The sequence below is a fragment of the Orcinus orca genome, chromosome 12 (assembly GCF_937001465.1).
Source record: "Orcinus orca chromosome 12, mOrcOrc1.1, whole genome shotgun sequence".
In the NCBI taxonomy this organism is placed as follows: Eukaryota; Metazoa; Chordata; class Mammalia; order Artiodactyla; family Delphinidae; genus Orcinus; species Orcinus orca.
The window spans coordinates 27,567,274-27,590,845 of record NC_064570.1 but is presented as its reverse complement, the minus strand read 5'-3'; the positions used below and the strand labels follow the sequence as shown (position 1 = coordinate 27,590,845).

At 35.0% G+C, this 23,572-nt stretch overlaps 1 protein-coding gene across 32 annotated transcripts in view; it reads right to left on the bottom strand.

The window, feature by feature from the left end:
• AHI1 (Abelson helper integration site 1) overlaps window positions 1-23,572 on the bottom strand; it is a 246,470-nt gene that overhangs the window by 175,980 nt on the left and 46,918 nt on the right. For all 32 annotated transcript variants that reach the window (XR_007470456.1, XR_007470454.1, XR_007470453.1 and 29 more), the window contains 6 exons: window positions 21,366-21,489; window positions 17,201-17,430; window positions 15,506-15,612; window positions 12,833-12,951; window positions 10,384-10,514; window positions 8,726-8,866 (listed from right to left, as the gene is read on the bottom strand). Coding sequence is in view for 17 of the 32 variants with exons in the window: in XM_049695198.1 (XP_049551155.1) it covers window positions 8,726-8,866; window positions 10,384-10,514; window positions 12,833-12,951; window positions 15,506-15,612; window positions 17,201-17,430; window positions 21,366-21,489 (852 nt within the window). In the remaining 15 variants the exon portion in view is untranslated. The remainder of the gene's footprint in view (window positions 1-8,725; window positions 8,867-10,383; window positions 10,515-12,832; window positions 12,952-15,505; window positions 15,613-17,200; window positions 17,431-21,365; window positions 21,490-23,572) is intronic.

Here is a 23,572-nt window from a genome sequence, read left to right as displayed (position 1 = left end):
CTTACAGCCCACCCTTGCTGTGATGCAGGTTCCTTAGTACCAATTACTGTTTTCAGATGGAAGTGTAGCTGTGTCTACACTTAGATTTTTGTGGGTTTGACTACTATTTTTCAGTATATAGTTTGGACTTTTCATAGCACTCAGAACATTTATTTACCTCAAATAAAAGATTGTTTAAAGAACAAAGAGAAACTTTGAAGCTGTTAAAGAAGAGTGCTCAATGGACTGGAGGTTTAACTTTAGTAGATGGGTCAGCAATGAATGAATCAACACATAAAAATCCCGTTCCATGATCTTTGCCTGATTTGCTTTTCAAAATTGTCCTCTTAACATTTCATTGGTTTTTGCTACTATGAATGGAAAGTAAAACTGGGTTTAATTATTTAATGGCATTTTCTGACTCCCTATGTTTTTGTACTTGCCAGATACACAACTACAATTTCACCTCAAGCCCTGAGTGGGTGAGTATGCGTTAGAAGCACAGAGGCTGATATAAGCAACAGTTATAAGGGACAGTAGGATTTGGGTATTTACCTTACTCTTTTTGCCAAACTGTATTTTCTAAGTTTTATGCTGTGCTAAACATGTATTATTTTCCTTTTTTAAAAAAGGAATTTATTTAACTAGTAAAAAATAACCAAAGGCAATTGCCTGCATATTTATCTGTTTATTTTTCCAGGCATTAAGGATGCCTTTCAGAAAAGATTAAAATGGCCTAAACGGATGCAGATGACAAAAACAAACCCCAAACAATTATGAATACTTGTTTCTGTTGTCTAAAGGGAATTTTCTATACGAAAGCCATCTGACTGGATTTCAAGGAGGCAAATTAACACCCTACTTTACCTTTAGCACCTCTAGTTCTGTGAAGACAGCCATAAAAAAAATCTGCAGAAATATTCATAAAGACCTAGCTTCTCAGATACCACAAACTACAAACAAGCTGCGATCAAGGTCTTGCATTCTTTCCCTTCCCCAGCCCTCCACAAATACCTATTTGTGTAAGACTATACAGATTATTTCCCTGTAAAACAGGTTAAAATAGATGATTTCTGAAACTCCTTCAAGCTCTATGCTTCTAACAGTTCAAAGGTTTCTAAATCATTTTCATAGAGGCCATGGTTAGAGAATGATGTTGCAATTAGGTAACTGTATTTCTTCACTTAGTCATTTTCTCTTCCTTGTACTAATTTAACTTTGTATGTTTAAAACTTAGCTCTAACCTAACTAATACGTTTAAAACTCACAATTTTAAGTCTCATCCCTATCCTTTCATGACTCTTAGAGGAGTGCACTAGAGCAGCCTCTGGGAATACAAAAACACTGCCCCGCTCTTGGGGGGTCTGAATTTTTGGAGGTCAACGAGAAATTACTGCTATGTGCTAAGTGGTACAGCAGAGCAATGGACATGGTGCTGAGAACACAGAGGTGGCAACTACATTTGCTTAAAGGAAATGCAATTTCCTTTCCTTCCTATATCCATCAAAATACTTCTAAATTTACCTACTATCACCTGTAATTTGGGATTCTAGACTTTACACAATTAAAAAAATTCTTAAAGTGTTTTCATAACTGACCCTCTTTCTTGATTTATATAGTAAGTTCAGTGCTTCTGTGTATGTTCTGGCCTTAAACAATTATAAAAAAATAATGTGGTTTTCCTCAGGAGATCTTTATCTTTATAGGAGGAAGAATGGAGGAAATAAGATATTTCAATTCTGTGCCCTTTGCATTTGAAAATAATACAAGGTTTGTTATTATTAAAACCTATGTGTACTTATATTATTGACTTTATAATAAAGTACAACTAAAAAATAGCATGGTCTTTTTCTTACACTATATTAACAGTAATATTTCTTTGTGGTTCAACATTTAATACCTTTGGTCAAGATCTGCTATTACACATACCCCTGTTACTGTGTATAGTCATCTTACTGGATACCTACTTTACTTATCAATATTTCTATTTCTAATTATAATATGATTACTGTAAGCTGGTAGGTCTACTGCTCTAGTTTCCTAGCATTCAGCAGTTATACAGCATCCTCCTTCTCTTCCTCTCACACTTGCGGTGTGAAGAGAACCTCTGTGGTCTGAATGTTGTGTTCCCCTAAAATTCCTATGTTGGAGTCCTAACCCCCACGGTGATGGTATTAGGAGGTGGGGCCTTTGGGAGGTGATTAGGTCATGAGAGCAGAGCCCTCATGAAAGGGATTAGTGCTCTTATAAAAAAGACCCCAATAAGGTCTTTAGCTGTACCATGTGAGGGTACAGCTAAAGGTGCTGTTTATGAACCAGAAAGTGAGCTTTCATTGGACAAAGACTCAGTGCTTTGATTTTGGACTTCCCAGACTTCAAAACTGTGAGAAAGAAATGTCTGTTGTTTATGAGCCATCTAGTCTCTGGTATTCTGTTATAGCAGTCCAAACTGACTAAGACAAGAATGTTCAAGGGCTTATAATTTTTTACTGTATTTCACTGGGCCTGACTTGCTCCTGCTTCAGTGAATCTTAAGAAACTGTGTCAATAGATCAAAGAAGTTCTACTGAGTAATACTTCAATTCTAGTAGCCTGAGTGTATTTCAGGGCCTGTTCATAATCTTGTATTTCTTGAAATATTTTATGTCATGTAGAACTTATAAAGTGTCACTAATAAAACTTCAAAAAGCTATACAAGAAAGTGTAAAAGACTCATGTCTCATAGCCAACCAAATGGGAGCCAACCATTCAGCAAATCTGTTAGTTGAACATCAAAAATATAATAAACTATCTCCAAATCCCCTGGAGCACATGCATTGTAGTTTTGTTGGTTTCCTATTCCATTATCAATCATCACACATCACGCTATTCAACTGAAAGTGTGGGACATATATACTGCTACAGAAAATAGCCAGCATTTCCCTACTGCAGCCTGCTTCATATATCTATGCTCCGTGCCTTGCTTTCTAGTTTCATTTTATCCTTTGATAAAACACTGAGGTAAAATAGAACAGGTATTATTTTAACTTTTCAGGTGAAAGAACAGATCCAGAAATGATAAATTTTTTGACCAGGGTCAAATAGAAGGTGATGGCATTTTGTCTAGGACCAAAATGCTCTAATTCCTACTTCAGTCTTTCCCTCCACACTGTTGTCTATCTGGAACTGTACCATTTTTTCTTTTGGGGGGCACTGTATTTTTTTTAAATTAATTAATTAATTTTTGGCTGTGTTGGGTCTTTGTTGCTGCGCGCAGGCTTTCCCCAGTTGCAGTGAGCGGGGGCCACTCTTCATTGCGGTGCACATGCTCCAGGTGTGTGTGCTTCAGCAGCTGTGGCACGCAGGCTCAGCAGTTGTGGCTCACGGGCTTCAGAGAGCAGCCTCAGTAGTTGTGGCGCACGGGCTTAGTTGCTCCACTGTACGTGGGATCCTCCCGGACCAGGGCTCGAACCTGTGTCCCCTGCATTGGCAGGCGGATTCCCAACCACTGTGCCACCAGGTAAGTCCCCTGGCGGCACTTTAAAAAGCACCAATGTAAGCATAAGAAAATGCCTGGATGAGGAATTCAGGGCTCTGGTTTGTGCTCAAAGGCATTAAGTTGACTATGTTTTCCATACGTCCTGAATCCTTGAATGACATAAGCTTTCAATGAGAGTATCCCTCATGTGTGGAATATTAAAAAAGATGCTTCAGGATATAACCAAGAAATAGGTAGCTTCAGTATGTCTTAAAATTTGGCATTTCTATCTCAATTTCTCCTACTAAGCTAATAATAGATATCTAAAACTCTAACCTACAATCAGTTATATATGTTACTGCTTAGTCTTATCCAAGTATGAGGATTACAACATCTGAGTTTGCTTTTGAATCAGTCACAATTAGTACTTCAAGAACGCCATTAAATTATAGAGACAACTACAGATGTTAAATTTATTTCAACTAGACATTACCTTATTGCAAAAATATTGTAAAAGTAGTTACATTAAAATTTGATATTACATAAAGAAAAATCATATTTTGGACTATATTGAGAATATAATGGCTTAATGCATTATAATTACCGCCAACATTTGTAAAGGAGTGAACAATTAATAACGATACTAGACAACCAAAGCTCCTTTTACTCTTAAGGGGTCTTCCTAAATATTAAAATTGAAAACAAACACTACATTTCACCACAGGTATATTTGGCTACCTTCTTAAGTTCCTTCATGAAATAGGAAATGCAAAGGCTAAATAAGTAGCTGTGGCAGATAGCTTAATGTTTTAAGAGCATGGGCTCTGGAGTCAGACAGCCTGGCAAGTGTTGTCATTTTACCAATTGTGTGACCTCAGGCAAATTACTTCATGCTCCCTGTGCCTCAGTTTCATCTGCAAAATGGGGATAATAATGGCAACTGTCTTGTGGGGATTTGGGAGAACTGTATGAGAAAATGCATATAAAATACTCACGAGAGTAAGGGATACTTAATAAATAAATAAATAAATGCTTGATAGCATAAATACTTGATAAATATTACCTACTACTACTACCACTATCATTATTAGCCCCAAATTTACTAACGGATCATGCCTTTAATTCTATATTTTTATAAAATGTAAGGGGAAAATGCTATTCTATGGGATTTTAAATTCTTATTTCAAGTATTTATTGCACATCAGTAATATAACAGGTAGGATGTTAGACATAGGGCCTTGTAAACACCATGGGCTTTTTGTTACTGAGCAAGTTATATAGGAATGTAAAGGTATATATTGCCCTGAATTCTGGTAAAACATGTCACAATGTGAAAAATAAACCTATCAACAATGACGATGCAGCTGATCATTAATAAATATGAGTTCTATAAATAAAATCATGTTTAGTGTCAATGGTAGACTGCTTTTCAGTTTAACTAAAATTCTCCCAGAGGTTTAATTAACTACTTAGGAAGCACAAAAGATTGGAAAAGAGCATGGTTCTGATTCCTGGGTTTCACAGCGCTGTTCAACGTGGCACACAATAAATGCTCAATGAAGATTTGTTTTACCTAAAACACTATGACTGAAAAGCACTCCAGAGTTAATACTGATTCACAGGAGATACTGCCACCTAGTGAAAAATTATGCTCATTACCTGGGATTACCGTATAATGCTGAGAACTTCCCAAAGTAAGACTTGATCCTGCTTAAAATACTACATGTATATTCAATAGTATTCAGACTAGGTACCAGTAATAAAAAGACAAATAAGCCTCCAACTCTGCTTCCCACAAAGTATAGACAATATAAAGAAACTGCATACTCCACAGAGAGGCATAAAATAAATAGTTTTGTAGAAAAAAAAAGTTTGCATATTAGACAATCAAAAGCTAATATTTCAGGAAATCTGCTAAAAAGGCAGTTTAGTGTAGCAAATGAGAGCATGGACTCCAAGTCCAGCCTGTATGGATCCAAGTCCTGGCTCCCATAATGGGAATAATTATAATACCTATCTCATAAAATTATTGTGAAAACTTTAAAAAATATGGGTAAAGTGCTTAAAATAGTACCAGGAACATGGAAAATGCTTTGTAAGTATTAGACATAATTATCATTACATGTAGAACAGGATCCTAGAGATTGATTAATAACAGAACATTAATTGCTGAAGTCTAGCTTCATACATTTAATTCATTAGAAGCCGTTTCTCTGACTAGTATTCTGTTATTATGGGAATCCTAAAAGTACATTATTTGTGGTACACTGTGACTAAATTTTGTATTACTAGATGATTAACCCTTTCAACATCAGGCAAATAAAACTGCCTTCTGAAAGTAAAAATCATATTTCTTACCAAAAAAAGCAAAAAGTCAGTAGAATGAAAGACCCAAAAGACCACAACCTGAACACATGCTTAACAGGGAAAGACGCTTGCTGACTCTTCACAGATTTTGCTAGAACTGAAAGATGGATGATACATTTAGCTACCACTGTGGTCTCATTCACAGCTTATTTAACTGATAAAAATGAGCTTGCTCCATTTTCCTTAAAAATTGCCTAAATGTATCAGCTGCTCTGATAAACACTATCTAAAAAATCATGTAACTGTTTTGTATCTTTCAAATTTTTTACCATTAAAACATTTATGTAAAACTACTTATAAACTTTATTTTCAGACAAGAAAGTGTGAGCAAAATAGTCCTGTGTTAAAAGTTAAATAAAATATAAGGCAAAGGTATCATAGGTCAGTAATAAATGTTATAATTTTCATTGAAAAAATTTAAAGCCTTCATGATTCTGGCCTGTATTTAATGAGCAAAATATTTTAGAGTCTGAAACAACTTTTCATTTTTTCATGGTTATATACCATTCACAAGAACTGTGCTAAATCTTGGACTGCTTGAGATCACATAACTTTTTCCTAAACTGCTTCTTTTAAAAATAGGCAGCAAAGAGTTGGGAAAATGTGTTGAAACATTTTGAGTTTTGTTTGTAAAGGTGTGTTAGTATATCAAAAATTGTGTTCGAAATACACTGCACAAAATATTTTTATTTAATATGTGTATTAACTGAACATTTAAATTTCTAAAACACTCATGGAAATCCCTCATTTACATTAAGATACTGTGGACATAACATAATGTTCTTAACTTTATGCATTTATTTTCTAATACAACTGACCTAGAAAGGTACACACTCTAATAAATAAAAGGAAAAGGCTGACCAACAGAAAGAGTGAAAGAAAGGGAAAAAAACCTTTTTTCCATTTCATTCCACACAGAGAGGCTTATCAGCATATTAAAACATAAGTTCCCATAGAGTCAAGTGTATACAGGTTGGATGAGCACGGTAACAACCCACTTTATCTTTTTTGTTTGTTTTAGTATAGTGCGTATCAACTTACAAAGTACTTTCACAGTCCCTGTCTCATAGCACCCTCGCAAAAAAATCTCTTAGGTAGGACAGATATTAGTAGTTGTAGGACCATTTACTAGATAGGGAAATGGAGCTTCAGGAAGGCAAGAGGCTTGTGCAAGGCCACTAAAGAAACAGAACTGAGCCTAAAACTAAATGTTTTTGAACTCCTGAACACTTGGCTCTTTCTACTTATGCTTCTAGAATGGACTTCTTAGTCTAAATGTCTATTGTCACAAAAGCAAATGGACAAACCTAACTGGTCTAATCTACTGATGAACTTCTATCAAAGACAAAAAATAAACTAAAGAAAAAAGATGAGACTGGAGCTTTCAACTGCAGTTTGTAGTGAAAATTTCAAAAGCCTAAAAAGCAAAATAGAAATTCAATGAAAACTGTGGTGAAACTTCTGAAGAGTTTGAGGAAATTAATTGAGTGCCTATTTCCTATATAACAGTTCCCATTACAAAGTAAATAGGTATAACTCTTCTTTCTGTGAAGATTTAAAGTGTATAAAAGAGAGACCTGTTTCAGGACATATGTTTGAACTAGACAACAAACTTGGACACTGGATGATTTGAGAAATCCACTTGTCTTTTCCCATAGTCAGGCAGTGTTTACTTTTGCTAAATTTGTTTGTAATAGTAAGTGGTATTGTGTTGTTTAACAATTCCACCATCAGTAATACTGTTCTGTAAATCTGAATATGTGTCAGAGAAATTTATTATTTATTCTTTGTAAAATTCTTTAAAACAGGATAAATCTCAATTTTACACATTATTTTCTTATATAATTCACCTGTAAAGGCATAATAAAATCCATACTATGATCAAGAACTTCAGGTTTAGAGCTTAACTCAATTGTCCAACACTTAGCACTTATCACAAACATTAACCAATTCACACTGTATTAATGCAGTAAGCTTAACCACTTGTATTTCATTAACTTAAAACACTCTGTCTAGATAGTTCCACAGCAATGTTACCTGTATACATATTTGCATATTTATGCATTTATGACTGTGTGGAAGCCATCTTAGCTTAGCAAAAACAGTGAATGATATCATAAACAAAGCAGAGAGTAATAAAAACCATTTATTTTTGTACAATAATTAATATATGAAAAAATGGAACTGCAATTTTGAGAGTGTCAGCACTATCGATACCATGCAGAACAATGAAATCCTAATTTCAGGACAAAAATTAAAGAAATATATGAAAAATAGCATAAATCCAGATAATTCTAATAATGCCATACTATTTCTGAAAAATGTGTCCAAAGTCTTTATTTCCTTATTATTTTCCAAATTTATAGAATAGTGTAATTTTACTGTAGAAAAAGACGTTAGATTTCTAATTCCAGATCTCATTTTCATTGACGCTTGATTTTTTTGCCTTCTTTTATGTTAAGAAACTCTCAAAATTACAACTTATTTAAACTATGTGCTTTAGTAAAAAAGAAAAACAAATAGGAAATTAACTCAATATTCAACTAAAAACATTACAGATCCATATTTCCTAAATGTTATTTATCTTTTAATTTAGACATATTCCCAAATAATTTTAGGTGAATTTTATTTATTTAAATTGATTTACAAAGGAAGTGATGACTACCTTTCTGTGATTACAACGTAAGAGCACAACCATTATGGGTACTTTTGATATTTAAACTCCATAATAATAGTGCTCATGGAAAAATAAAATGTTATAATAATAATATGATCTTTTTAAGTTGCTTGGCTTTCATAGTATATTCAAGAGAGCTTTGTTAATACAAAGGATGACAGTTTTCACAGAGTTCATAATTTCCGGTTCAGTCTAAATGTAAAGGTTACTCTAAATATTCTCCTCTTATCAAGTAGTGGACTTACCATAAAAATCATATATATATAGAAGAATTGGCTCATTCTGCCCAAAAGCACAAAATGCAACCATATTTTCAAGTGGATGATAAGCAATATCTCGAATGGGTGACTTGAATGGCAGGTCAGAATACATTGCTACTTGTTCTCCTAAATAAGAAAAGACATTCAATAATTTGTACCATCTCAGATACTTCTCATTAGAAGATTATTCTGTAGCTTATTAAAAAAGATTTATAGTAAGTAATGATAAAGCTCACGTTATTTATATGAACACCTTAAAAACATAAATATTTGAGTACCACTATATTAAATAATTATCTTTATTTTTCATTCTGTTGGCCCTCCTTTTTCTACTTCTCAGTCCAACCTCTTCACGGAGGTATTCAAGGTACGAAATAAAGACAAAGAGCTTGGAAGTAGAGAGACCTGACTCTGAGATCTGACAGAGCTGAGCAAATGACAACTAACAAAGAACTCCAGGGAGAACTAGGGGAGGAATGTCAGGATTAAAACTAAAGAAACTCTGCTTGGGAGAGGTTTAGTGAGGAATTAATTTTTTCTATATTTCTTCCAGAGGCTGTTTGACGTACCATCTGCTTTAAAGATGCATATGATTATTAATGACTAAAAGAGGCCTACAGCAGAAGTTTAAGTTTGAAAATCAGAACTCAAAAAGCAAAGAATCCAGTTCCACGGATTGCTGGGGAAAAGAGATTTATGAACACTTATGAACTGATGCTGAAGTATCAAAATATAGTAAGAAAAAAAAAAAAAACTATAAGTGAACTGACTAGTCAAAAACGCCTAAAGGGAAAGATGAAGAAAATAAAAAGCTGAAGTCAAATACTGCTCCTTAAAGAAATTTTAAAGTAACTTTTATAAAATTCTTTCTACTGCTAAAAAAAAATGTTTATGTAGTTTTGGCTTTTCTTTTAAAAAGCAAGGTGAAGCACAAATGAATTGCCCAATATAATAGCTTATGTTATTCAAAAAAAAACTGAATTATAGGGCTTCCCTGGTGGCGCAGTGGTTGAGAGTCCGCCTGCCGATGCAGGGGACGTGGGTTCGTGCCCTGGTCCGTAAGGATCCCACATGCCACGGAGCGGCTGGGCTCATGAGCCATGGCCGCTGAACCTGCGCGTCCGGAGCCTGTGCTCCGCAACGGGAGAGGCTACAACAGTGAGAGGACCACGTACCACAAAAAAAAAAAAAAAACAAAAGCTGAATTACAGTAAAATTGCTATTAAGATTCAGACATCCAAAACTGACAGAAGTATGTTTGTTTCTAATAAAAATGTAGATGGTTAACCATTTGTATACCTAGTTGTACTCTAAATTCAGTTTATAATACTGTGTTTTGTATTACAGTCATCATTAAACACTTCTCTAAGTTCAACAATATCTCATTACCAGCAAGGAAAGAATACACCTTGAATTACAATGTGAAATTCTAAATCCATGAAGATATCAAAACCATAAAGAACAGAATTTAATATAAATTTAGACTGCAGCTGAATTCCATTATCAGCTTTCCAATTTTGAAAAACATAACTGAGAACCTGAAATCAGAATTTCCTTGAAAATTACACCATAAAATTGTAGTTTTTATACTTCATCAAAAACAAAACAAAACAAATGTTTAAGTTCGATGAAATATTATTTACCTGTTTCTGGGTTCCAAACATATACTATACCATCCTCACTTCCAGCAAAGAGAAAAGTCCCACATGGTGTCAAAGTACTGTGAATCTTCTCTCGATAATTTGCTGCACCTACAAATTTCCTTGCTGCTAATCTAGGAACCAAAAAGATTTTACAAATGAAACCTGTCTTACCCATTTAAAAGACTGGTGGTAGGAAAACTTAAATACTTCATTTGCATTTAACAAACAACTTGTGAGAATCTGTTATGCAGGATACATTCTATGATGGATGCAGAATAAAGAAGAGATAATCCCAGAGCTCAGGGAGCTTATAATTTAGCAGGAGAGAGAAGAAATGCATTAAAGTAAAATAGAAAGTGGATGTAGAAAGTGCCACAAAAGAACAGAAGGAGTACTTTTCAGATTTGGATAGGAGAGATGATTTCTAGCTATGGAGCAAAAGACTACTTTGGAAGTAGCATTTGTATTGGTTACTAAAAAATGAACAGAATTTTTATATTCTTATATTTTCTCCATGTGAAATACTTGATCATTGCAGAAGTATTAGACAAAACATTATTGAATCATCTATTAAATATGGTATATAATCTTCCAGGCTTTTTAACTTATGAATAATAACAGCTAACACTGTTTTAGTGCTTATTATGTGCCAGGTAGGTACTATTATCATCCCTGGTTTACAGAGAAGATATTACATATACTGCTCTGTTATCTGCTTTTTTCAGTCAACAATGAGTCATGAATAATGGCCACCATGTCAGAAAATAAAGATTACGCGTTATCATTTTAATAGGCATATACTATACCATTGTCTAAATGTATCTTAAGAAATTTTCTATTGTTCGATAACACTTAGGATGTTTCCAGCTTTCCCCTACCATGAATATGATTTCTGTGAACAACCTTGTGTATATATATATTTTTTTGCACTGCCTCATAATTATTTTCTTAACATAAATAACTAAACCTAAGGTTACTGGGTCAAACACTTCTGCTATGTCTGTTAATGTTTTAAGTACTTTAAATGTATAAACTAGTTTATCCCTCACAAAACACTTATGAGGATGGCATATTATTTCTTCCATTTGAGTGATGAGGAAAGAGAGACACAGGAAGATTAATCAGCTAGTAAGGGGTGGAACAGGCAGTATTTGACTGTAAGCAGTTTTCTTCTAGAGCCCAAGCATGATCATAGGCTGAATACTATACTGCTTAAAAAGAGAACAAGCAAACTCTGCAGGCCTGGTCTTCTAAAGTCTGGCTCTAATTTCTGTTGGATTCTCTCTCAGCATTCCTTAGCAAGAAACCCATGCTCATACAGACTAACTCACTCTGCCCTGAATACAGCTTCTATTATTCTACCTCCAAACTTTATTCCAGGCTTTTCATGTTTTCCACCCTAGTGAGGATGCTGCCATCTTGTCTAAATTCTACCCATCCTTCAAGATTGAGCTCAAAGACCAGTCTTGCCACAGAGCCTTTAACAGAAGACTATATTATAGCTATCAGCTTTACCGTTGCCATGAAAAATACAATCCTTTTATTATGTATTTATACTCATTAAAAATACTTATTGAGTACTTGCTATCTGTTAGGTATGACGTGGGTACGATGTATAGAAAAAAAGAATAAGCAGATTCCAGTCCTTGAAGATCTCACAATGTAGCCTAAGTGTTTTGTATGTTATTTTGGAGGTAGTACAACTAGATTATAAATTCCTGATGAACAAATTCTGCTTATCATTCTCCTACAGCACCCATGCCAGTGTCTCAAACAGTTCTACATAAATACTGAAGGGCTTAATGGTTAGCCCTAAAGTGATGATTGCAGAATAAACTAACCTGGATTACCACATTTGCCTTCCTAAATACAATAATGAAATTTAATAAAATAGCTTTCTCTCATTTGTTTTACAGGAACTTTTAACGGCAAAACCAAAGCACACCAGAAGTCCATGCTGCTTTTCCTAGAACTCTGCTTCTGCCTTTTACATTAAAAATATCTCTTTTCATTTGCCTCTTTTAGAAACAAAACAAAAAGGAAAAACAAGGATGTATGAATCAAAAGCCCTCTCATTCAGGCATGATAGATCATAATACTATGTTAAACCAATATCATAAAGATAAAAGATATGTGGTGGCAGTAGTTTCTTTTTTTTTATTGTGAAAATAAAAAACAGTAGACTACATCTCAGCCTAAGAACTATTCACATTTTGGGTCAGATAATTGTTGCAGAGGCCTGTCTCATGCACTGCAGGATGCTCAGTGATATCTCTGGTCTCTATCCACCAGATACTGGAATAAACATTCAAGTGTTTCTAGACACTGCCAGAGGTCCCCTGAGGGACAAAATTCTCTAGTTGAGAACCACAGCTGCACTTTATAAATATGAATTAAATCATTACTTATTCTATGAGCACTTAACCTGCAAATACTGAAATATACTTACATTCGGAGATCCATAATTCTCAAAGTACTGTCTTTGGTATGAATTAACAAACGTTTTCCATTGGGATGAACCTCCAAGTAACTTATTGGAATCCCCTTAAACTCACTCTCTTTAATTTCCTAAAATGATTTTAAAAAAGATTATAAAATATTACCACTGTAAAGTTTGTCTAAAGTTAAGCCCTTTTAAGTGTACAAATTTAATTTTAAGATGTCATTTTCAATTGCACAATACAGGATGTTTAAAAATTGTTAGCAAAATTATTCCAAGTAACTTCAGGTTAAGGATGAAAATAAAGCTGCTAAAATGTATTTTTTGGTTGTTATGTAACACCATATTTAATTAGTGTTTTTGTAGTATATTCCCAAACAAGAAGCACTTTCTACAAACACATCTTCTAACACTACACTGTCTGTTTATCATCAGATAAGAAACTTTCCAATTTTTATAAATTCAAAATTAAGTATAGAATTAGCTCTCAAGTTCTATTTCAGTCTCAGATTATTTCTTCATACATCTATTTCCACTTGTCCTGAAAAAGGTAAATTATCAGCATCTTATTCTGAAATAATTTAGTTTAGATTGTAATTTTTTTTTGATACTTAAGGCAGCTAAATCTTCTACTTATAGAAGAAGACTATAAATAGACCTGATTAATGATGTCAAGAAAGACACAAACACTGAAGGAGAATCTGCCTGAACAAGCCGTGTATAAGGACAATTTCCAAAGGTTCTTGTTTCGATTACCAGGAGAAAGAAAAAAACTGCAAATGCAAAACTGCTTAAACTAAAGTCTAAAGAGTCAAGAGAGGGTCTGCTTTAACCTGTAGGCAGAATTCTGAATTAGCCTTCTTCTCCCTCGAGGACCCCTTATTATTCTTGCTCGCTTCTCTTAGAGGGTCTCCTCTTCAGAGGTGGGTTGGCACCAGCTGAGGTGGGGTACAAACTGCTACAATCCTAGTATCAGCAGCTGAGCCCCTCCTACTGCCATTTGGTGCTAAAACCTGCTGTCAGCTTTTTACAAGTTACAGAATAAAGTCAAATACTGATACCATAGATGGGGATTTTACTGACCCCAACTACAATGATTTGGAGGTGGAGATGCACTGCTGAAGGTGTGAGCAATTGGAGCAACACTTACACAGATGCAAATGTGCAAAATCAAAACCAAGGCTGCATAACAAGTTAAGTGTTAGGTACAGGTTTGAGAAAGCTGCTGGTAGCTTCAGTGTTTGTAGTATCTGTTAATGAGTTCCTTCATATTTTTATCATATTCATGCTCAAGCCCTAGTTCTAAAGACCACGCCCTATACCAAGGAGTGTGTGCAACAGCACATGGACACCTCATCTTAAGGGACAGATGTGTATAACCCAGCATCCTTCCCCCCACTGTTGGTTGAACAGAACCACGTAAGAAATCGCAGTTTCCCATCTGTCCTAGGACATAAGCTACTAAAAAGACATCCCAGCTCATTTCCTAACTTTCTATTTTCAACTGTCTCAAGTAACCACCAGGAGGCAGATTTCCAAGGTATATTTGCCTTTTGGTTACTATATTGAGGTAAAGAAACACATGATTTTTAATACAAATAATAGACTCTGCATTGTAGACTCAAATGATTAGAAATGGTGCCTTTGGAGCCTTGCCAATCCTTTAGGTATCAATATATAAGTAATTAGTTCTTTTCGAAGTGTGTGAAATTAGGCTACAACATGAATCCCAAGCCATCATTCATTAATCTGACAGACTAGATGAGAATGACTAAAAATAGAATAGACTGGTTTTTAAACAGATCTGACAGACTCAACAGATTTAACTAAAGTTCCTGGAAATTCTTTTTCATGTAGAATGTCTTTTTTTCAAACAGGGACAATTATAATCTATTATGAAGAAGAACAAAACCGAAGAACACAGGTATAGCATATAAGACAAAAATTATATCAATACATATAAAAACAACTCAGGTTTAATGATTCATTTTGTATTTTTAACTTAAACATGCTAAATATACACCAACAAAGTTGCTTGGTATACAAGCCATCTTTAAAACACTCTGCTTCAAAAATGAGATCATTCATTTGTTTCTGCCAATTTAGTATATTTCAAATGAAACAATTACTGTGATTAAATGATAGGCCCTCTCATACTTATATAATCTTGATCACACAATTTTGAGGGATAGCACTGTTAACAAAACCTTGAGCACAGTGTTTTTAGTGATGTTATTAGACCAAGAAAAAAATAATATGAATAGCAGAAAATATAAGTTATTATGTACAGATGGTGATATAACATATACCTCATTTTGCATAAATTTCAGTAATGGATCCCTGAATACCATAGGGCAAATTAGGGCTCAAAATAAGAAACAAAAGCCTGGCCAAAATGAAGAAAATTTCACTACGTCACTATATTATCAATTAGCCATCAGGAAGACATGATAATTGACTTCTCAGGGACTGAGAAAAACTTAATTTCTTTGAAAAGAACGAATGGAATGTCCTGACATCTTTTTTTTTTTAACATCTTTATTGGAGTATAATTGCTTTACAATGGTGTGTTAGTTTCTGCTTTATAACAAAGTGAATCTGTCCTGACATCTTAAAGTCATGTGGTTCAATTTTTTCCCCCATTTCTTTAATTAAATCCCCAAATATGAAACGGTTCTATACCTTATTTACACTCCAGTGACGCACTGAGTGTTGCACATCATTAACTTTGACATATGTACTCCAAACAACAATCACCCCTGTGCAGTCTCCTGAATACATGTGATGACCTATTTAAAAAAATAAAATTACTTACATATAAATGTCACACAGAGGTTGAAACAAATATTATGAAATTGGGAAAACACATCCCAATAAAACAAAGAATTGAAGGGCTAGTAAAAGGCATTACAGTTTTTAAAAAGTCCAAAAGGCAGTCAGATCCCAACTATCTTTAAATGAATTCTTCACCCTTTTGAATTATTTTTGATGATTTATTTCCCTTTGTCACCTACCTGAATTTGAATACAAAAAGAAATGAGCATCTCAGTTTATGTGTACGTGGCTCAAATTCCAAAGCTAAACAAATTATTTGAAATATCCAATATGATCTGTATTGCTCACCTTCATTAACCTATATAATCTATTTTATATTCCTGGAAAAACACCTATACTCTAATATATACTGTTAGCATAATACCTGAGACCTGGTAGGAACTCAATAAATGACCAGGGAATGAATAAAATAATAAATAACAGGTGCTTCAGTTCAGCATCAATTTCTTAGAGTCAAACCATCTTACAGTTGAATGGGACCTCAGAGATCATCAGATTCAACTTCATAACCCGTCAGGAATATCTTACAAACCATTATGAACAGATGGTTGTTCAGCAACTGTGAATGTAATATTTTACACAAAAGTAGCTTATTCAACTGATGAAATGCTCTGTATATTAGAATGTTCTTTCTAATTTTGAGCAAAGAAAATCTGTTTCTTGCAGCTTTGGCCCTACTTCTACCTACAGAGCGACGTAGAAGGACTTCTCTTTTTTCCACATCTTAACCAAATATTTGAAGAAATTCTTCATCTCTCTTTTATGAGCTACTTCTATTATGACAGAATTTTCAGACGCCTTTCTATCCTTGGTTGACCTTTCCTGAATGTGTTCCTACTTATAAACATCCTTATGGTTGAACGGAGTACATTAGCAGTATTATCATCTTGATCTGGATCCCATACCAATTTATTATAGCTATACACACCTAGTATCTGAAATAATAGAAAAGGTGACTATTTAATAATGAATTTCTTTATTATTCCAGCTGACAAAATAACCTATATTTTATGTCCTTTAAACACTATCCTTAATACTTATATTCTAAGATTAAACCTTTAAATAATTGCAAATCTCCCTTCTATATGTTTCTGTACTTAAAAAAAAATCCTGTTGCTACATTTAAAATATATATTTTCAATATTCCTCTGGGATTTCCACCCCCCATCTTCCTCATTTTTACCCTTTACATAAAACGGCCCTTTAAAAAACCTACTAAGGGAATAATCACCAATCCAATGAAATATATTTTGCAATTTGGAACAGGACTGGTTGTTACAGCAAAGATTAGTTGAATCAAAATGTTTAGAAATTTATTGACTTCAAAATTAACTAACAATTCCCTCAGTGCCAAATTTATACCAAGGTCTATCATATGATCTTCAAAATATGCATAAATCTAAATATGCACAAACATATTTAATTTTATCTGATACATAAAGTCACCCTCAAGCTTAAATAATTATTATCCTAGTGAAACAGAAAATTTTTCAAAATTCTTCATGTAACTAGCCTTCAACTGGCATATATTCTTGGACATACCTTCAATATCAAAACAGAGAGAGTTGATAAAACTCTTGTGAGCGTCAAACTGTCGGATTAATATGGCAGGATCCTCTCTCATATCAACTTTCCATATACGTATCACAGAATCATAGCATCCTGTAACCACCAGCTCTTTTACAGCTGGGTGGAATTTAGCCGTGTAAACAAAAGAAGGATGCGGTAAAACTCTGAAAGTATTTGTATTGTTTATTTCATTTTTCCATATCCTGGAAAAGGATAAAAAAGTTACATATTGCTTCTGAAAGGCAGACATTTCTCTAAGAACCAATATGAGCAATGGACTTTATAAAAGTAAGCAAGTGACAACAACCAATGGTAAATTTTGTAACAGTAAAAATAATGTGATGACATTATATGATAGCCAGAGTTCTTTCAGTTTGACAAAGCTATTTCTTATAGTTATTTTCAAGCATAATGGTTAATTCCTCTACTAATTGTAATCTATACTGTAAAATGAAAAAACTGTACTTGTATATGTCGGTACTTTTTAAACCTACCTATTTTTGGCATTGAGTAAACACATTGGATAGTTGGTAAAATACTGCATTTAATACAATATAAGTAAAAAACAAAACAGAGGGAGAAATTTCAATGATTTCCCATTTAGGCTGTGTATATTGTTTTTCCAAAGTGCTTACAGTTGAGGGTTTAGAGAAAAGGGTACTCTATTAACTTTATATTTGTAATTTCAAAGCATAGATAATGAACATAAACATCTCAAAGACTGTGAGGCACACTGAAATTACTATATAAATACTTGAGTAAAATAACATTAAAATCATTACAATATTTTATAGAAAACAGGCTATCATCGAGCACTCACTTTATGTTTAATACTCTTGTTATCTCTTCCTTTATATAATAGGTGATTTGAAAGAAATTAATATTGTTATTGCTACAGTCTTGACAAGAGTAAACTCTAAGAGTTAGATACTCTGCAAGTCAATATGCAAAAATAGGCAAAATCTAGGAACAAACAGGTGCTTTGTGAGTGTGAAGCACTCGATTTTTAAAAATTTAAGTTATCAGAATTAGAAGAATTTATTAATTTTTTAACATGGGGATTTATAGTTCATCCTTTTAATTACTGTCTAAGAACTGAAGCAAATTAAGTCTTTTTCAAAATTATCTATAAAAAAAATACAGTTGTTATTCAAGAATAACATTCTATAAGTTTTCTCAGCAGCTGCTTAAAATACAGGATATGATCTTTAATTACTAAGAATTCAACCTAATAAATGAAGGAAGTGAAAGAACATGTTTTCAAGTAAAAGTAAAGCATGTGTGTCACTGTATAAACATTTTTACCACAGTGATACTTTCAATGAACATATGTAACATGAAATATAGTACGTATAGAAAGAACAAAATCACTAATTTGGAGGGAATATTAAGGAGGATGCTAAAAGATAAAAACTTCAGTGGCCTGCTAATAAATCTTAGCAGCATTATCGGAAATACTATACAACAAGAAGAAATGAAGCAACTGTACCTTAAAAACAGCTCAATATAATTAGAACAGACACAATATCTTAAAATAAAAATGAAGCATTTTACATAAAAGCGGAATCGGTACCAATGATGGCTTTCATCACCCAAGCAATGGTAGAATCCAATATCAAAAGAAATGTATTAATGGGTTTGTGAAAAAAAATCAGATTGACCGTAGACAGAGAAGAACAGTGATATACAAATCTGTAAAGACCAGATGAACACAAACAAAAATTATCAGAATTAGGAAAGAAAAAAGACATTCCAAAGTTAAAACAGTATGTGTGAAGAGAGGGCAGAGTGGGGCCTTATGGGTCTATCTGGGAGCCATTACACATGGATAAGTCTTTCTGATTATATTAGGAGCTGCTGAACTGTAGTGTTCTCAAATTATACTGAAGGTAACTAAAGACGGAGATTTAGGTTAAGCCCATCTGGCAGAGAGCTAACCAGTGGAAAACAGTTACTCAGGAGACACTAACAATAAAAGGTGACGGTGACCCCAGAAGATAACAGAGGACCTGGGCAGAAACCCGAACTCCTGCCACTTCTGAGCATTAGCAACTCTGGTTCTCTTCCTTTTGACTTTAGCTCATTCAGTGTAAGTATTCTTCACCTCTTTCAAAAACCCCACTGCCTTTTTTGTTCTAGCCACAGCGTTTCTCTCTTCACTCAGTTAATCCTTCACAACAGTATTTTTAGGATGTAAAGAGTCCTAAATTAGTATCAACTTCCAAGCTACATAAAGAAAAAAATATCCTTTACTACAATATATGCTGTGCGAGGAAACCCAAGTTGACTTCAAGAAATGGTAAAATCTGAGCTGGGTTTTAAATGATGACTAGGAGCCCACCCTGGCTTACAAAAGGCATTTAGACGTGTGTTGAGTGAATGAGTTGGGCAGGAAGGGGAGGAGAAGGGCATGTCAGCATAGGAAGAGCCCACAGGTAACATGGAGATGCCAAAGAAGATAAGATGCTAAAGGTATTTCAAAAGATTGTGTGGGTGAGGCAGAGGGTACATGGGAAGTGCACAAGGGACGACAGAAGGTCAATGAGGGTCATGCCTGTCATGCCACGCTAAGGAACTGGAATATTTTCCAAAGCGCAAAGATTTTTAAAGTCAAGACATTATGAAAGATGGTTTTGGAAAGAATTTTAGCATAGCAGGGATGGAGGAGCTAGAGGGTGAACACTGGGAAAGCTTAGCAGCAACAGTTTAAGCAAAAGATAACAAGGACTTGAATTAACGCAACAGCAATGAGGATAGAAAGAATGTGACAGAATGTGAGACTTTTAGGGGGCAGAATTGATATACTTGAGAACTACCTGTATGTAGAAAAGAAACACGAGTACTACTCTGAGTTCCCAGCTTGGGAGACAGGGTGGATAAGGATGCCATTAAAAACTATATGAGGGCTAAAAAAGGAAAACAAAATTTGGTGATTTCCGTTATGGATCTGAGGTGCCACTGGGCAATCCAGGCAGAAGTGTGTAATACAAAGTTGAATTCGGAAAAAGAGAAGGAGCTCCAAGTCATTAGCATGTAAGTGAGATTCAAAGCCAAGGAGATGAGAGAGACCAGGATAAGCACACCAAACCACAGAAGACATCGAATAAAGGATCTTGGGGATAGCATGTACAGAGAACAGGCAGAAGAAAGGGAACAAGAGAATGAGAATTGGTCAGACTGATAAAAAGAAAACAGAAGAGGTTGTCAATGAAAACCATGACTTGAAAATATTTCAAGACTGGTCAATAATGAATTATTGCAGTGAAGGCAAACAGGGTAAGGACTAAAACTAGCCAGTGGATCCGAAAATTAGTAAGAAACTGCAGCTCTCTCAAAGGAAGTTTATATAGCACGCTTGAAGTGAAAGCCAGACTAACTGGGGGAAAGTAAAGACAGTGTGTATAGGATGCTTCTTGATGGTGTAGAAAGAAAAATAATGTGGTAGCCTGAAAGGCAGGAGGAGTTTAGAAAAAGATTTCCTTAAGATAAGGAGATTTAAACATACTTCTAAGATGAGAGGAAAAAATCAATAGAGAAAGATACTAAAGAGACAACAGAGGTAGGAAATAAACGTAACAGATTAAAAAAGTAACTTTTAAAATATTTTATTGTGATACTTATTAAATTGGAAGGGGCTAAATTATTTTCAAAACTGACATTTTGAACAGTGCAAATAGTTGACAATCTATTAAGCTCTTAAAACATAAGGTGCATATTCGTTTACTGACCCTACACTGTGCATTGAGCAGCACCATGTCCTGGCCTCTGCATCCAGCTAACAGTGGAGGCAAAATCCCTGCCATCAAGAGTTTATATTCCAGGAAAAATCTCAGTTGTTTAAGAACTTCATCTCAAAATATTAATCAAAGAGTGTACAAAATGATCATTTAAAGACAGTGAGGACTAGAAACATTATATATTACATAAACGAAATATATTTAACAGAATGCCTTTAGAAAAAAAGTTTTCATTACTTCTTATTTAATCAGTGAGTCTGTATGATGCATGTTTATGACGGTTCCTTGATAAGCAAAACATCACTGAAGCATAAGAGTAGTTATATCACTTTATATTCATTCGCTCTGCTTTCTTTGAGGGCAAGCAGCATACACAGCGAGTACTTCTCAAGGATACTAACCTGGCAGTGCCATCAGATGATGCAGTAAGAATATAGCGATCATCTTTTGACCAGCAAAGATCATAAATGATATTGAGGTGGCCACACAATTCTCTCATGAAACGTCCAGAAGGAATTTCATATACTAATGAAAATATTCAAAAATTAGTATGTTTCCAGATAGAGGATTCTTAACCGAGTAACATAAAAATTCATAATTTATAATAATTTGTATACCAGGTAAGCACTGTCTATAAGAATATTATCACCAAAGACATTTTCAGTATTAAAAAATTCAAAGTCTAGGGCTTCCCTGGTGGAGCAGTGGTTGAGAATCTGCCTGCTAATGCATGGGACACGGGTTTGAGCCCTGGTCAGGGAGAATCTCACATGCCGTGGAGCAACTAGGCCCATGAGCCACAACTACTGAGCCTGCGCATCTGGAGCCTGTGCTCCGCAACAAGAGACGCCACGATAGTGAGAGGCCCGCGCACAGCAATGAAGAGTGGCCCCCGCTTGCCGCAACTAGAGAAAGCCCTCGCACAGAAACGAAGATCCAACACAGAAAAAATAAATAAATTAATTAATAAACTCCTACCCCCAACATCTTGTTAAAAAAAAAAAAAGTCGGGCTTCCCTGGTGGCACAGTGGTTGAGAGTCCGCCTGCCGATGCAGGGGACACGGGTTCATGCCCCGGTCCGGGAAGATCCCACATGCTGCAGAGCGGCTGGGCCGGTGAGCCATGGCCGCTGAGCCTGCGCGTCCGGAGCTGTGCTCCGCAACGGGAGAGGCCACAACAGTGAGAGGCCTGCGTACCGCAAAAAAAAAAAAAAAAAAAAAAAAAAAAGTCAAAATCTATTTAAAAGTAAGTTTTCACTTGCTTTAGACACAAGAATTTACATACCGAAAATTTTATAATGGGCTACAATTAACAATTATTCTTATCTCTTCAAAGCAATCCTAATAATCTTTGATAATCAATTTATTAATCTAATAACTTTAAAAAAGTATTTATTTATTTAGGCTGTGCCGGGTCTTAGCTGCGGCATGCGAACTCTTAGTTGTGGCATGCATGCGGGATCTAGCTCCCCGACCAGGGATGGAGCCCAGGCCCGCTGCATTCGGAGTGTGGAGTCTTACCCACTGGACCACCAGGGAAGTCCCTCAAATAACTTTTAAATTGCAATTCACTTCAAAGATTCTGTAATTTGGTCTTTCATGAATAAGGTATTATCTTATCTGAAAATCAATCAAATTCCAACCAAAATTTAACTATTCGAAGCAATGAGAAATTTAAACTGTGCTATTGTGAGAAAAAAATTCTAATACTAAAAATGATAGACACTACTGTGAGAGAATGAACAGAGATTTAATCTGATAAACAAGGCATTGTGTTATGGCTATGGTATATATATATATATATATATACAATGAAATCTAAGATAACAACTTAACACAGAAAATACTTTCCAAGTCTCTACTTCCACCTAGTGGTAAAACCAACTGCTCTTTAAACTATCAAGCAGTACACAAGAACCTCTGTAATAGCAAAATAAAGACCTCGGAAAATCTGCTTCCCCATAAAAGCAACGAGAACACTGGCAAAAATTGTCAAAATTAACTTTTTCAGAACTCTGGAAATGAAAGGCTTGCAAAAATCTGAGGAGCATTTATTAAAGAAAACAGCTGAATCTTGGTAAGAACACTGAGCTCTGCAGTGTTTTAACTTGTCCTGTTCCCATTCCCCTCTCCCAAGCTCCAAAGTGGACTTAAAAACCAACAGCCTTGAAACCACGAAGAAAACCAGCAGCCTAGCAGCTATGGGATGGGGCAGAAGAGGCCTGAAGATCTCCAAAGCCCCACCTCCAAGATTTATCACTGCTGGACAGCTTGGCAGCTCCCGGAAAGGCTCCATTTTCAGGGCTTGGCTTTATCTGACCTGGCTCTGAGCATGATCTGTGTGAAGAGCTGAAACTCTAGGGTACATGAAATAATCAGTGGTGTGGCTATCTGACACAGTGATACCAGGTGGGCCTAAGAAGAGGCTGACCAAAAAATTCAAAAGGAAAAACTGGGAATGAGATGTTCATAGGGCACTTTGAAAAGCTCCAATACATTCTGGGGAATCTAGAAGGACACTTACACATGAAAGGCTGTGTATATACTGTGCAAGAAAGACCTGAAAGGCCCTATCTCTTACTGTGACTGCCCTGAGGGCTGTGCAAGT